Here is a 13,244-nt window from a genome sequence, read left to right on the forward strand (position 1 = left end):
TCTCGGTCTCGGGCCCTCTCTCGCTTGTGGGCGTGGAGGGAGTCCCGTTTAGTGCGGCCAGAAGCGTCGGCCACACGGCCGGGACAGGCACTGGGCCAGGAGTCGGTCGAGTTGGAAACGGGGCTCGGGGTTTTGGGTCGAGCTCGGGTTCGGGCTCTGATGGGGGTCGAGTCGAGTGTCGTTCATGCGCCAACGTTTATGCTGCTTCCTTTGGAGCCCCATCCCCTTTTCCAGCGGTGTGGCCGAGAGGGAGTTCTTCTTTCTCATAGAATCCACTGACAGCATACACCCCCCTCGAGCATAGACCACTACGCCTCTGTCACACTTCTTATAGAGTGCTGAGAAAACATATAACGGCGCTATGCCGAATGAATGCAGATTGCTGGCAATCGGTAGTCGGGAATCGCTAGTCGGAATCGAAATCGGAGTTGGGAATCTCGACTTGCAATCGGGAGCTGTGAATCGTTATCGAGATTCGGAGTCGGGAGTCGCAACTCGGAAACGGGAGGCGAAATGAGGTGTTGGAATGGGAATCGCTTTTCCAAATTGAAGTAGTCGGAATCGGAGTCATTTATCGGGAGTCGTAATCGTAGTAATCGAAATTGAGAAACATAATCAGAGTTAAAGCCAAAGCTAGAGTTGGAGAGTTTTCCAAGGCCCTCCTCCTGGAGTAGATCAACGGATAGAGAGCCCTTGAGAGTTTCAAAGTTGATTGGATCAAAGCTACATTGATAACGTTTTTTTTATAATTTTCCCATCTTAGGAAAGACATAAGGCGAACCAAAGGATGGACACTTCTTTCGGAGAACTCACGAATTTGTTTAACTATTTGGAATTTTTTTTTTTATCCCTGCTTTTAGGGAAATTTTACGATTCTGGACTTGCGAATCATGATCTTTCAGATCGTTTAAATACTCAAGAAACCAATGTATGCTTTATTATATAAGGGGTTGAGTTTTTAATGTTGTTAATTTCATGAGTATTTGTATACTGAATATTTTTATGCTATATCTTTAACAAGAGAGCCCCTGAAGAATTTCGTCAAATTCTACAATTGACTTTTTGTATATCTCATCAAAAGACCAAGAAGCTTCTTTTAAGCTTTTTTCCACTCGAAATGAAGAAATTTCTGAACCTTTTTGAAAGGGGCAAAGTGCTCGGACTTTTGGGGGGGTCTCCGCAGTTCCGTTGCGTCACCGATGTGGCGTTCGTTTCTTGCCACCTTTAATATATGGAGCGGCGGCGGCGTGGTGCAGTGTTGAGGTAGCCGCTCGGTGGTAATGGTAAATTTATGGTTCTGTGGGCGGGAACAGATGGCGGAATGGCGGAATGGCCGGGGACTTGGTGCTAGGGGCGGGGGGCGAGAGGCGGGGGGCGGGGGCGAGGGAGCAGTATGCTCCTGGCGCTTGACGCTTGGCGCTAACGGTGGTTGTTGATGCTTGTTTTTGTAATTCCCATTCACATTGTAATTACCTCGTTTTTATGTCCACTCAGTGGGTATTACGGCACTTCGAGGCAGATGGTGGCAGCAGATCTGCTGACTCTGAATAAATCTTGGGCCGAACAGGCAGTTGGCCTGTCCTCACAGAACATTTCCAGCCAAACAGAAGCCTAATCGAATGACTATATCCATACCCATATCTTTCAGGAAAACTTTCGGTGTAGAACAAAGTCTTTGTGTGGGAAACACTTCAGTCCTTGAAGATAATTCAGTCTAACCCAGACAAAAGGCAAAATTATCTATTGTGGTACTGAGGCTATAGATTTCCCAGGGTATTGACACCTTCGACACCTCTACCGAGAACAGAAGTTCTTTCGGTGTTTTTTTTTACTGTTTTGTTTGGTCTTTTTGTTTTGTTGTATGCGTTTTTGGTTACAGCTCGAAACTGGCACGAGTCTCGACTTTTATCGCACAATACACACATGCCACTCACGCAGAGGGACAGACAGAGAGAGAGAGAGAGAGAGTGAGAGAGAGAGAGAATGAGAGTGATATAGAGAGAGAGACAGACAGATGGAACATTGATTTGGCAATTGTTTTTGCAGCTCCGGTTTTGACTTAATGCCCCCCGTCCCGTACCTCCGATTCTTATTGCAGAAAAACCAACATAAACTAAAAAGCTTTTTGCCACCGAAGCTTAGGAAGGGAGGTGTCCGTAAGACTAGGGCTCTAGTGGGGCTCTGGTGGTTATATCCTCGGGTTTACCATGGATTCCGACAGACCGAACAACAGAGACGAACGAATAAAAAGCTGACAGTATTTCTCCAAAAAATTCATTTCATTTTGAGGTTATATCATGCATATACATATGCCCTTACCTGTCCAAAAAGAACAACACACACACACGCACCTGTGGGGGAGGGGGGGTGTGTGTGTGTATATATTGATTTGTGTGTGAGGACAACAGGGGATTCCCCCAACCACCAACCTGTCGCTGCTAAGCAGCCCTCCCCTTGCTACATCCCACCATTAAAATGGGAAAATTGCTGTACATAATTTATGAAAAACCTTTTCACTAAATAGTTTGTTTCCCTTTGCTACCCCAAAAAAAAAAAAAAAAAACAGCAACAAAACAAAGTTATTCAAGCGAAATAACTTTCTCCCTAAACGAAGAAACAAAAAAAAACCAGAGAAAATATTTCCAAAAATATCCCAAACCCCCTGAAGCAGAAGTGGAAGTTGAAGCAGGAGATGGAATCAATAGGGCTTATGGGAGGAGCACCCACACCCATACAAAGTATTTATAACTCAGGGAGAGACATCTTTCATCTTCGAACATCTGCCAGGTGGTTCACCGATTTAAAAAAAAAATCGAACACATGAACTAATTAACTACCGAAAAGTAAAGAAAATCATTAAACATACTTCATAGTCTCTTATTTTCCAGCTCTTGCTTCATTAGGGTCTCATTTCTTTATCAACGGAATCCTGGATTCATTTCTTATAGATTTTTAATGAAAAATCTTTCATCTTTTCCGTATGTCCATATTTGTGTCATTTGTGTCATACGAAATATCGGTATTCGTGACAGAAAACAGATCCCAGGCCCACGGACCTCTCCGCCAAGACGGAGCTTGTATATTTTCCCACCAAAACAAAGGAAAAAAAAAAAACAAATAAAATGATAGACGACGCGTCAGGAGGCCAAAGAGAAGCTCGATTATTGGGGCCAGGCGCGGTTACGTACAATCCGAAAATTGGAGCACATTAATCAAGCCAATTAATACTCGAAAAAACCAAACCTGAAAACAAAAAGACTCGAAAAACCATCGAAAAAAAGGTCAACCAAAGACTCGTGAGGCGCCAGCAACAGCAGCAGCAGCAGGGGAGGAGGACTGGAGGAATGGGTGTAAGATAGGTAAGATAGGTATGTAACCCCCTGGCTTTAACCCTACTAATTTTCAAAATGGAAATGCTTACGAGTTGGGGAGGCGGGAACCTAGGCGAAAATGATTAACGAACGAAGCTTGCGACAGACAGGATATAATAATTTATTGATACCAAGCACACACACACACACACACACACACATATACGATATAAGGATACATCCATGGAATAAAAACACGCGTGTCGTATCCTCCTCTACACCTTGGACATTCGCTGGTTCATTCTCCTGGTCAAGGCTCTGGGCTCTGGGCTCTGGGCTCTGGGTTTCACCTTACAAGTTCCTACCCATGGACTTGACAACTAGTTTGCTGGCTTCCCGTTTTGTCCGACCTCCACACGAGGGCCCCTCTGGAGCACACACACACCTACCTACATACATACGGACATACAGACATACCTGCACAAGCGACCACGAACCAATCCACCCACAGAGTTGGTAAATCGGTGACCTACAAAACAGCTAATCGTTGCTAACGGCCAAAAAGTTGCTCCTGTTCGTTTTTGTTGGCTCGGGATTTGGGGAGTACCCTGAGAGGCCTGAAAGACACGCACGTGTTATGGAGATACGTAGCCAAGGACTAGGACTAGGAATGGGGGACGGACACCCCATTCCATTCCATTCTATTCCATTCCGTTCCCCGCAGTGTACGAACGCCTCTTTTGTGTTTTGCTTTTTCAATAAACATTGTTTAATTTTAGTTTCAGTTTCTTATGCACATTCTTATACACAACATGTAGTAGTAGTATTAGTAGTAGTCAAAGGATGAACTTAATTATTAGGCTTGAATCTTGAACATAGAGTTAGGTTACAGTACAATCTAGGTTTGAGACTCCATCGATCTTAAGTCAATTAAGGGTTGATGTCTACCCCCCCATAGGGCCTTTGCCATAGCATACTTTCCAGAGCAATGCGATCCAGGCGATACCATCCAAGGTTTCAGCTTCAATGAGGCTCCGGGTAGTGCATAAACTTATACTTAGTTTTTCTAATACAAATAAAAAGGGAACTCGAGAAGGATCTCAAGAGCAGAAGATTCTAAATCCATTCTTAATAAGTGTTTTATCGGAAATGGAAAATGATAAAGATTGGCATTAAAGTTAAAGAACAACTGAGCGGAAATGTGTTTTGAAAACATATTTCAGTATATTTTACAAAAAGATATTGGTATTAAATGTTTCATTATGTGGAAACGGATTTGAAAAGTGTTTGTTTAAAATTAAGTCATTAAGACTGGAAAAATATAGACTCGTACCTTATAAAGAAATCTGGAGTCGAATGGGAAACGTTTGAAAGTATATTTCGTTATACATTTGAAATTTAATAGGGATTCGAGTGAACAACATTATCCCCTATGAAGAAAATGGAAATGAACAATTTTAAGTATAGTTTCGAAAGAAAATAACGAATTGAAGATAACAGTCTAAGAGTTTAAAGCTTAAAGTTTTAAGAAAACGTCTTTGGAACATAGTACATTATACTTTCTAAAGAATATAGTATTTGTATAATGATAGTGGTGCGGAAGGAAAAAGGAACAGTTTTATGCCTCAATCAACTCGAGCGAAGAAGAGTTTTTGGGAATATGTTTCATTATAGTACGTGTACGAGTACGATTATAAAGATGAAGATTCATAGTGGTCCGTTGCCGGTGGTTTTCGTATGAGTATAAGACACAATTCATTGCATTCTGAGGATGAGAGATCGTTCAGAGATAAGGTATAGACATGGATAGATTACAATACGAGCTTAGTTTCCGTTATCTGGTTGTTTTTTTTGGCACGCCCCAAGGCCCTCGTTTTGGATCTCGTACAATCAGTGCGGATGGGAACTACAGACCGACCGAAAGACAGACAGACAGAAAGATATATCCATTTATTATAAACCTGAACAACAGGTGGAACTGAAGGTACACACGCACGCACACACGCACACACACACACGAACACACACATACATGGAACTGTATTGGCTAAACGATAGTCGTATATCTCTATATATGGGATGGATCCCCCTCGGGTCCGGTCACCAAGTTTTTTTTAGACATCGACGACCATTTTCTTATGGATATCGGTGTTGCCCACCACCGAGCAGAACTCATCGAAGGATATCTTCCCGTCCTCGTCCTTGTCGGCAAAGCAGATGGTCTTGTCGACGATCTGCTGCAGCTGTGTATCCTTCAGATTGTTGCCGACCATCATCTTGAGCACCTGGAAGAGCTCACCATTGGAGATGTACCCGTCGTTGTCCATGTCATAGATGCGGAAGGCGAAGCGCAGCTTGGAGAGCTTGTCGCCGCGCACGCTGAACTGGGAGACGCCCTGGATGAACTCCTTGAAGTCCACCTCGCCGTTGCCATCCGCATCGAAGATGTCGATTACGCGCTGCACCAGCGGATTCTGCTGCAGCTCCGGCAGTGACATGAACTCGTCGATGCTGAGGGCGCCCGAGTTGTCCAGATCTAGCTTCCGAAAACGCTTGCCCAATCGCCGGATCTCGTCCGCATCGAAGTTGGAGCACATGTCCATCGGCAGGGAGGTCTCGTTACCCATATTTGGCCTTGTTTCTGATCCTTAAACGGATTCCGTTTGATCTAATAAAAACTGAGCACTGTACCTCATTTTATTGGGGTATGGTATACCACATCTTGTGGGTGGGACATGGGACATACCTGTGGGCTTCTGTATTTTGGTAAGTCCTTCCTCTCGCTCTCGCTCTCTCTGTCAATCGGTTGTATTCCTCAGGTGGAGGTCCTGCTCTCTGCATGAAATGAAAAGAGAAGAGAATGTGTAGCAACACTTTTATTTTGGGGCCTCAATCATATCGATTTTCCACTAGGAAAATCTCATCCTGACGCCTGCACTTTTTCGCTTTCTTTGATTTTAGGCTGTGTTCTCCGGTGAACTGAAGGCTAATCAGTGGTTGAGGATTCACCCAAGCTGTCACCCAGCCTTGGATTTGGAATATTTTGGCATTTACCAATGAGAAAATTACCATAAACCAACAGTCCAGCGATTTGTTAACTCTAAATCTCTCTACAGCAATAACACGACTGATTCCGGGAGGGTTTTTCCTCCATTCGTTTTGTGGCCATGACATAGCAATATTAGGTATGGCTAACAACTCAGGGAGCTGTCTTATTTCAAGGTACGTAAGTGCTTCTTTTGACAATTTCGAAAGTTTATACTTAGGTATATTCTACAGTTCTATTAGTTCTACAGCTATTTTCTTCTTTATTTGCGTATATAATTCGATACACATTCGATAACCATTCGCGGTTGATTCTGGATTTTTGACTTAAAAATGGAATTTCCAGCTACAGATAAAAGCTTACTCAATAGGCGCTGATATACAAAATATTTGTATACATGCATTGGGTGATTTAATACGATTTTAAAGAATTATATTTTAATGCCTTATTCTTTGATATTTTTTCAAACTGAAACGGAGAATTTCGCCGTCATGTGTGAAAATCGAAGGGAACTGTAACTGTGAGGAGAGAGTACTAGGTAGCTTCCCCATACCTTAATATAGATATACCCTGGTAATGATAAAAGGCACAGACAGGCGCAAGAACTCTTTTTGGTCTCAATGCAACTGCAGTGTGCCAGAGCGAGACGACGGGGGCATGAGTTTAGGAGAGAGCACCAGAATGTCCGGGCAGCAGACTGTTGCTTCTCGCACCTGAAATGCATTTATTTTGTGGCATACATTTGGGAGTCCAGATCAATTTACGCATCGCAATAAACATTTCTGAATACTTTTTGAAAACGTTTGAAAAACATAACTGTCAGGTATTTTCATACGCGTTAGGTAATTTTATCCGATAAATATGTTATCGACGCCAGAGCGCGTTGGACTGTATATTCAAAAAAAATTTTAACACAATTTCGCGTTGGCGTATTATTTTGTAGGGCTTTACCGAATACATAACATATAAGTACTTTAAGCGTACAAGGTAAACAGCCAGTGGAAAACTTAATACCTAGGCTTACACAAAATTTAAATTAAACAAAAAAAAGGTGACTACAGAGCATTGACCTGCTTCTTTTTCTCTTCCAGATAGTCCTCCTCATCCGTGCTAACAACGTACACATCTCGTGACTTGGGTTTAACCTGCTGCTTGCCTTGCTCGGCCTTTTTTAGGATATTTTCTGCAAAAGGAAAGAGTTGTAAATCGATTCTCAAGATCCAGGCAGAAGCAGAGACAGACACTCACCATGTGCAACGCGCTCCAGTTCATCTTCAGTGTCGATACCGGAAGAGATATCGTGGGTGACATTGGTATTCTTCTCCTGGTTATGATCTGCATCATCTATTTCCACCAACACGGGAACAGACATTTCGACATCGCCAGACAACTGCGGCTCTGGCCGGGCTTTTGGCTTCAGTGATTCGTCGTGCAGCTCCTCATCGCTCTCTGGCTGGCCCACCTCGTCTGTGTCCAAGGCATATCGACGCCAGGGCAAGTACTTCTTATGTGCATGACACTTCTCGATCCAGCTGCGGGTCACGATCTTGCCCTTTCCCTTGACCTCCCTGTATTTGGGAGTGTTCTTAAAGGCGCAGCTGCAAGGAATGAAAGCCACAATTGAAGGCCGAACGGCTACGTATGTAGAAGATGAGACTTACATCAGATGAGTGCATCCGGATTCCCAGTCTGCCTTGTACCTGGCCCCCATGGCCGTTGCCTTTGAGCGAAGGTCCGCGCGATCGGGATTCTATACGGAAAATAGGGTCTTAGTTATGCGATTGATTGTATACTTCTGTGTATGGCTGTGTCTTGCCTGTATCCCGCTGATGACCAGAACCACGCCGCGCAGCAGCTGATTAAAGGGTCGATACTGGATGGTACTTTCTTTTATCTTGAACTTTTTGGCTGGCGTGGCAGCGCCTCGAGTCGGCGATGAGTGGCGCTTATGAGCCGACGGTCTGGGACTCTCCTTTGATCTGTCGCTATCCCTATCCCTGGACTTGTGGCTCTCCCTTGGCTTGTGGCTCTCCCTTGATCTCTCCTTGGTAATGTCCTTGGGCTTGGGGCTATCCACTTTTGGTGGTGCCTTGTCTATGGAATGACGCTTGGACTTGTCTTTCTTCCGCTCCTTCTCCTGCTTCTCCTGCTCCACGCGTCGCCTGTCCTTGTCAGCCTCAAGGTGCTTGCTCCAGCGCTGCTTCCTCGGATTCGTATCATCGGCATTATCGTCATCGTCGTCATCCCCGAATAAAAGTGAAGCCCGATTCCGATCCAGAGGCTTTGCATCCGTCTTACCCTCGCCAGCAGGAGAGGCAGAACGTGAAGCTGAAGCCGGCACTGGCGCTGGTGCTGGTGAGGGAGCCGGCGACACTGAAAGACTCGATGGTTTTGTGTTGCTCAGCCTTCGCATCACTGCAGGGGCGTCTCGAATGGCGGCTGCTGTGCTGGCCGGAGCAGCTGACCCCTGAGACTCTTTCCAGCGCTTGAAGCGCATTAATGGTGTGTCTGTATCGGAGTCTGGCGATTCCTCGCGCATTTTGAATGCCCCGAATTGCATTATCCGCTCGGGTATCAGCGATTTGGCTTTGGACGCAGCTGCTGTGGTACTTGTGGCAGCCGCTTGGGCCGTCACGTGAACCTTGACGAAGGACAGACCGTACTGCACGTGCTTGTTGAATGGCTGAGTGCAGACGATTTTCAGAAGCTTCCATTTCTCGGGTAGTGCGGTGGAGTCAAGGGCTGAGCTGCCGAAGCAGCGCACACGATTTTGGTTGCTGGAGTTCTTGCTCTCGATGGGTGTCATGAAGGAGCTGGAGAGAAGAAGTTCCTTGAAGTCGTCCGCCTTGCAGCCCGTCCGGCTGACAAGTACCTCAATGAAGGCGGCGTGCTCATTGCCAAGGTCGATGCCGGTGACCTGCTGCGGATCGGCAAACTCCAGTATCACATAGGCGGACTTCTCGCCGACCGCTTGCGTCTTCCATTTCTTGCCGGCGTTTTCCTTCAACAGATTCTCGGCCACATGCACCTGTAGGATATATCAACATGTTATTTAGCTAGCGGAGAAGGGATTTGGTCATAACATCTTACCGGATCCTCGCTGCTGACTTCTCGTACGGATTTCAAAATCGCGATCGGCATTTCGCAATGTTTTTTCTGGGACCGATTCGCGCTAAACGAGACAATCAATTTTCTACTTGACCGGCTTGTTTTAAATACTTGTCTTGTTTTCCTGCTACGGCGATTGCTTGGATTATTTTTGGCTCAATTTTGGCTCCTCAACAACAATGTAGCGTCTTATATATGAACAAACAAACTTTGCCCACTTAAGCCCCCTCTATTTAAATAGTTTAACTACTTTAGGTAAATAGCGGAAAATATTAACAATTGTAAATTTTTCTTGGAGATCTCTGCCATCCTTCCTCTGGACTTAAAAACAACCACGATATCTTTCACCTGAACTGCGCTAAAATGATTAGATTTTCATTATTTCCGGTGGAAAATTAAAATACCCCCTTGGCCTACAATGGGTTAATCATTCTCCGTCAAGGATTGGAAACCATTTTCCTCGATTTTAATATTCCCTAGAATATTACTAGATAGATAGGTCTCTCAGCCCTGCCCACATAATTTTTTCTAATTAATAAACCCATTTTCTACTTGACTGGTTTATTTTAAATACTTGCTTTTATTGAATTACCGTACCTGTTTATAATAGTCTTATATGAAACTTGATGAAATCGAAATTGTTTTTTGGGCGCGAATAAAATCTGAGTAATAATTTACGGCGTCGGGAAAATAACTACACGGTGACTACATATTTGCTACACATTGCTACATAATGGAAGGCAAAAAGAGGGTATGGACAAGGCGAAACGGCCCAGAAAATGTAACCGCATGTAAGGTGAAATCCAACCCATTTCGGGCAAATTGTCCTCACAAGCGAGGTGAGGTTCGTACGAACCTTGCCATTTTCCTTGGCTGTTTTTGCCTGTTTTCCATACCCCTTTCTTTAGCCCGATTAAAAATACGACTCATTTTTTCGTGGCACTATGAGCGTCTGATCCTCAGAATTATACCGTCTAATTTAAAAAATATACTAAATATACCGATTCGCCCAAAACAAGTCGACGCTTATTAGCGCCAATCGATCGAACAGTTGCACGCAGATGTTTTCGATGTTTTCGATGTTCCTGCGTCGTAGTGGCAACGCCAGGAGAAAGTGGCAATTAATAACAAATAAATAACAAGTGAAAGTGCATGCAATTTTAACTAATAGCAGCAAAATATTTAAGGCCAGCGTTCAACTGTTATCATTCTGTGATAATGAAGATGATGGGTTAAGCGAACCTATTCAGTTCGTTCACTGCAGTTCTTTTTTGCTCGTTCGTTCATGAACGAGCCAACAACAATTGCCAACAAAATAATGGACGTTAATGCCAGGCCGAAAGAGAAGCCACAGTCTGGTGGCGCTGCTCCAGCCCCACTGTCAGCCAGGGCGGCTGCAATTCCACCAAGAAAACTGAACGAGACGCTGGCCGATGCGGAGGCGGATGCGGAGACCTCCAATGCCAATGCCAATGCTAATATCGACGACTGGATACACTTCTCGCAGTGGATGCACTGCTTCTGTGTGGTCACCTTCGACCTCAACCTGGGCCAGGCCCTGGAGTATGTCTATCCACCAGAGTTCATGCCCAGCGACCAGGAGGTGAGCAACATTTGCTACATGGCTTTCCCCGACTCCAACTCGGGCTGCATGGGCGACACCAAGTTCCACATGCGTCTGCGCGCCATCTCCAAGCAGCAGCAACAGCACCAGCAGAAGCCCCTGCCCACCTACAATGGAGACTGTGCCCCGGCCCTGCGCCAGGATAGCTCCCACTACTGGGGCTTTGTCTACTTCCGCCAAAAGCGTGATGCGAACCTGCCGCGCGGCTACTTCCAGAAGAGCTTCATCATTATCACACGCCTGCCCTTCTTCAATCTATACTACGATATACTGGCGCAGCTGGCGCCCAAATACTTTGACGAGGGCACCGACGTCCTACGGCAGGCCTGCGAGCAGATCAACAGCCACTGGCCCGGACTGCGCGTGGGCCAGACCCTCCACCTGCCACTGCTCGGGTGCAACTATCAGATCTGCATTCCGCGTGCGACCAGCAGTCGCAAGTCACCCACCGAATCCTCCTCATCCTCATCCAACGAGCTGTCTGACCCGCAGACACTGGCCAGCAGCAAGGTGCTGGCGTCGGTCAACGAAATCGAGCTCTTCCGCTCCCTCAGCTTTGTGATGGAACAGCTGTACACGCTCTGGGAACTAGTCATCACCGCCGAGCCCATTGTGGTGGTGGCCACCTCTCCAGCCGACTGCTCGCACATGGTCCAAGCGCTGGTGGCGCTCATCGCACCGCTGGAATACTGCGCCGAGGCGCGGCCCTACTTCACAATTCACGACAGCGAATTCCGGGAGTTCACCCAGGAGTGTTCCAGCAAAGCGGGATTGCCCGCCTGCATTCTGGGCGTCACGAATCCGTTCTTTATCAAGCTGCTCAAGGATTGGCCGCACATGCTCAGACTGGTGGACAACCAGGTAAGCTATCTATCTACATATGCACTTATCTGCCTCTATATTCGCCTCTCTTTCGCTTTCGTATTGCACAGAAGAACATGCAGCAGCAGCAGCAACTGCTGATGGGCCAGAAGATGGGCTCACACCGCAATGTCACCTCCTTCTCCAGTGGCTCCTCTGCCGACCACCTGGCCAGCAGATCATCAATGAAGACCACTCCGGCTCTGAATGGCGGTGGCAGCTCCAATGGAACGGATGGGAGCTCGGCGTCGGGCCTGCACACCAAGTACAAGCCGTATCTGAAAAAGGACAAGGCGCTGATCAAGAAGGTGCTTCTGGGGCTAAAGACCAAGCGGCCAGAGCATGTGCAGACGGCGCTGATTCGGCGACATTTGCTGGAGCTGACGCAGAGCTTCATGATACCGCTGGAGCGATACATGGCCTCGCTGATGCCGCTGCAGAAGGACATCAGTCCGTTTAAGTCGGCGCCCAATGCGAGCAGCTTCAAGCTGGACGACTTCCTGGCCACTCTGGAGACGGCCGGGCCGCAGCTAACGTCGCCCCTCAAGGGCGATTGGAAGGGCCTGTACAGGCGCTTCTTTCGCTCGCCCAACTTCCGCGGATGGTACGAGTCGCGGCATCGCGAGCTTCAGCTTACCCTCCAGGATCTACAGCTGCAGGCCCTCTCCGAGGCGAATCTGGAGCACTGGGCCCACGACAAGCAGGAGGTGGAGATCATCGATATGATACTCAAGCTCAAGCAGAAACTGAATCTCTACAGCGACAAGTCGCAGGGCCTGGAGGGTCTCGCCTGGCTCAGCGCCCACAACAGCAGCAATGCCAGCCATCGGCTGAGCACACAGCAGCAGATCCAGGCGCAGATCGAGTGCATGAAGGGTCTGCTGCCGCCCGATCTCAAGAATGTGGTGAATCTTTGATCGTTCCTGCAGATTCTTAGCTAAATCAATGGCGCTTCCTACTTTACACTACCCCTCAATCCCTCTTCTTTAATTGTATGCGAGTGAGTGCCTGCCTGCCTGCCTGCGTGTGTGTGTGTGGCGCGTGTGATGTTGTGTGTTATAATCCATTAGATGGAGTCCATCAGTGGGGTCTCCGTTCGGCAGGGGCTTGGGGTAGGTACAGAGCGACGCCTCTTCATAGTTGTATATACGTTTTAACTGTCTAAAATCGGATTTGATCTATTATTGCTATATCCGTGTCTGTTTTAAGTGTAAAATAAACCTCAAACTGAATTCACAAATCGCTTATAATCGTTATATGTTATATATTCAAGGACATCAATAATCGAAAAGCA

General features: G+C 46.4%; 3 protein-coding genes across 5 annotated transcripts; 1 reads left to right on the forward strand and 2 right to left on the reverse strand.

Annotated features, from left to right (window-relative positions):
- Positions 1-4,049: 4,049 nt before the first annotated feature.
- Positions 4,050-6,489, reverse strand: LOC108164552 (calcineurin subunit B type 1). Of its 3 annotated transcripts, none has more exons than XM_017300366.2 (3): positions 6,381-6,489; positions 6,058-6,146; positions 4,050-5,979 (listed from the first exon to the last, which is right to left on the reverse strand). In XM_017300366.2, the coding sequence occupies exon 3, from the start codon at positions 5,936-5,938 to the stop codon at positions 5,426-5,428; it is 513 nt and encodes a 170-aa protein (XP_017155855.1). In that variant the 5' UTR covers positions 5,939-5,979; positions 6,058-6,146; positions 6,381-6,489; the 3' UTR covers positions 4,050-5,425. The 3 variants fall into 3 exon arrangements, with proteins under 3 accessions (XP_017155855.1, XP_017155856.1, XP_017155854.1); XM_017300367.2 differs by having other exon boundaries at positions 4,050-5,989; XM_017300365.2 differs by having other exon boundaries at positions 4,050-5,996.
- Positions 6,490-7,200: 711 nt separating this feature from the next.
- Positions 7,201-9,795, reverse strand: LOC108164551 (DNA repair protein XRCC1). Its single transcript, XM_017300364.2, has 5 exons — positions 9,448-9,795; positions 8,174-9,385; positions 8,019-8,107; positions 7,606-7,955; positions 7,201-7,540 (listed from the first exon to the last, which is right to left on the reverse strand). The coding sequence occupies exons 1-5, from the start codon at positions 9,496-9,498 to the stop codon at positions 7,413-7,415; spliced, it is 1,830 nt and encodes a 609-aa protein (XP_017155853.1). The 5' UTR covers positions 9,499-9,795; the 3' UTR covers positions 7,201-7,412.
- A 746-nt stretch (positions 9,796-10,541) lies between these two features.
- On the forward strand, positions 10,542-13,200 carry LOC108164634 (protein DENND6B). Its single transcript, XM_017300480.2, has 2 exons — positions 10,542-11,950; positions 12,022-13,200. Exons 1-2 carry the CDS (start codon positions 10,751-10,753, stop codon positions 12,865-12,867), a joined length of 2,046 nt encoding a protein of 681 aa, XP_017155969.1. The 5' UTR covers positions 10,542-10,750; the 3' UTR covers positions 12,868-13,200.
- Positions 13,201-13,244: the final 44 nt, after the last annotated feature.

Source organism: Drosophila miranda, chromosome XL (genome assembly GCF_003369915.1).
Source record: "Drosophila miranda strain MSH22 chromosome XL, D.miranda_PacBio2.1, whole genome shotgun sequence".
Classification (NCBI taxonomy): domain Eukaryota; kingdom Metazoa; phylum Arthropoda; class Insecta; order Diptera; family Drosophilidae; genus Drosophila; species Drosophila miranda.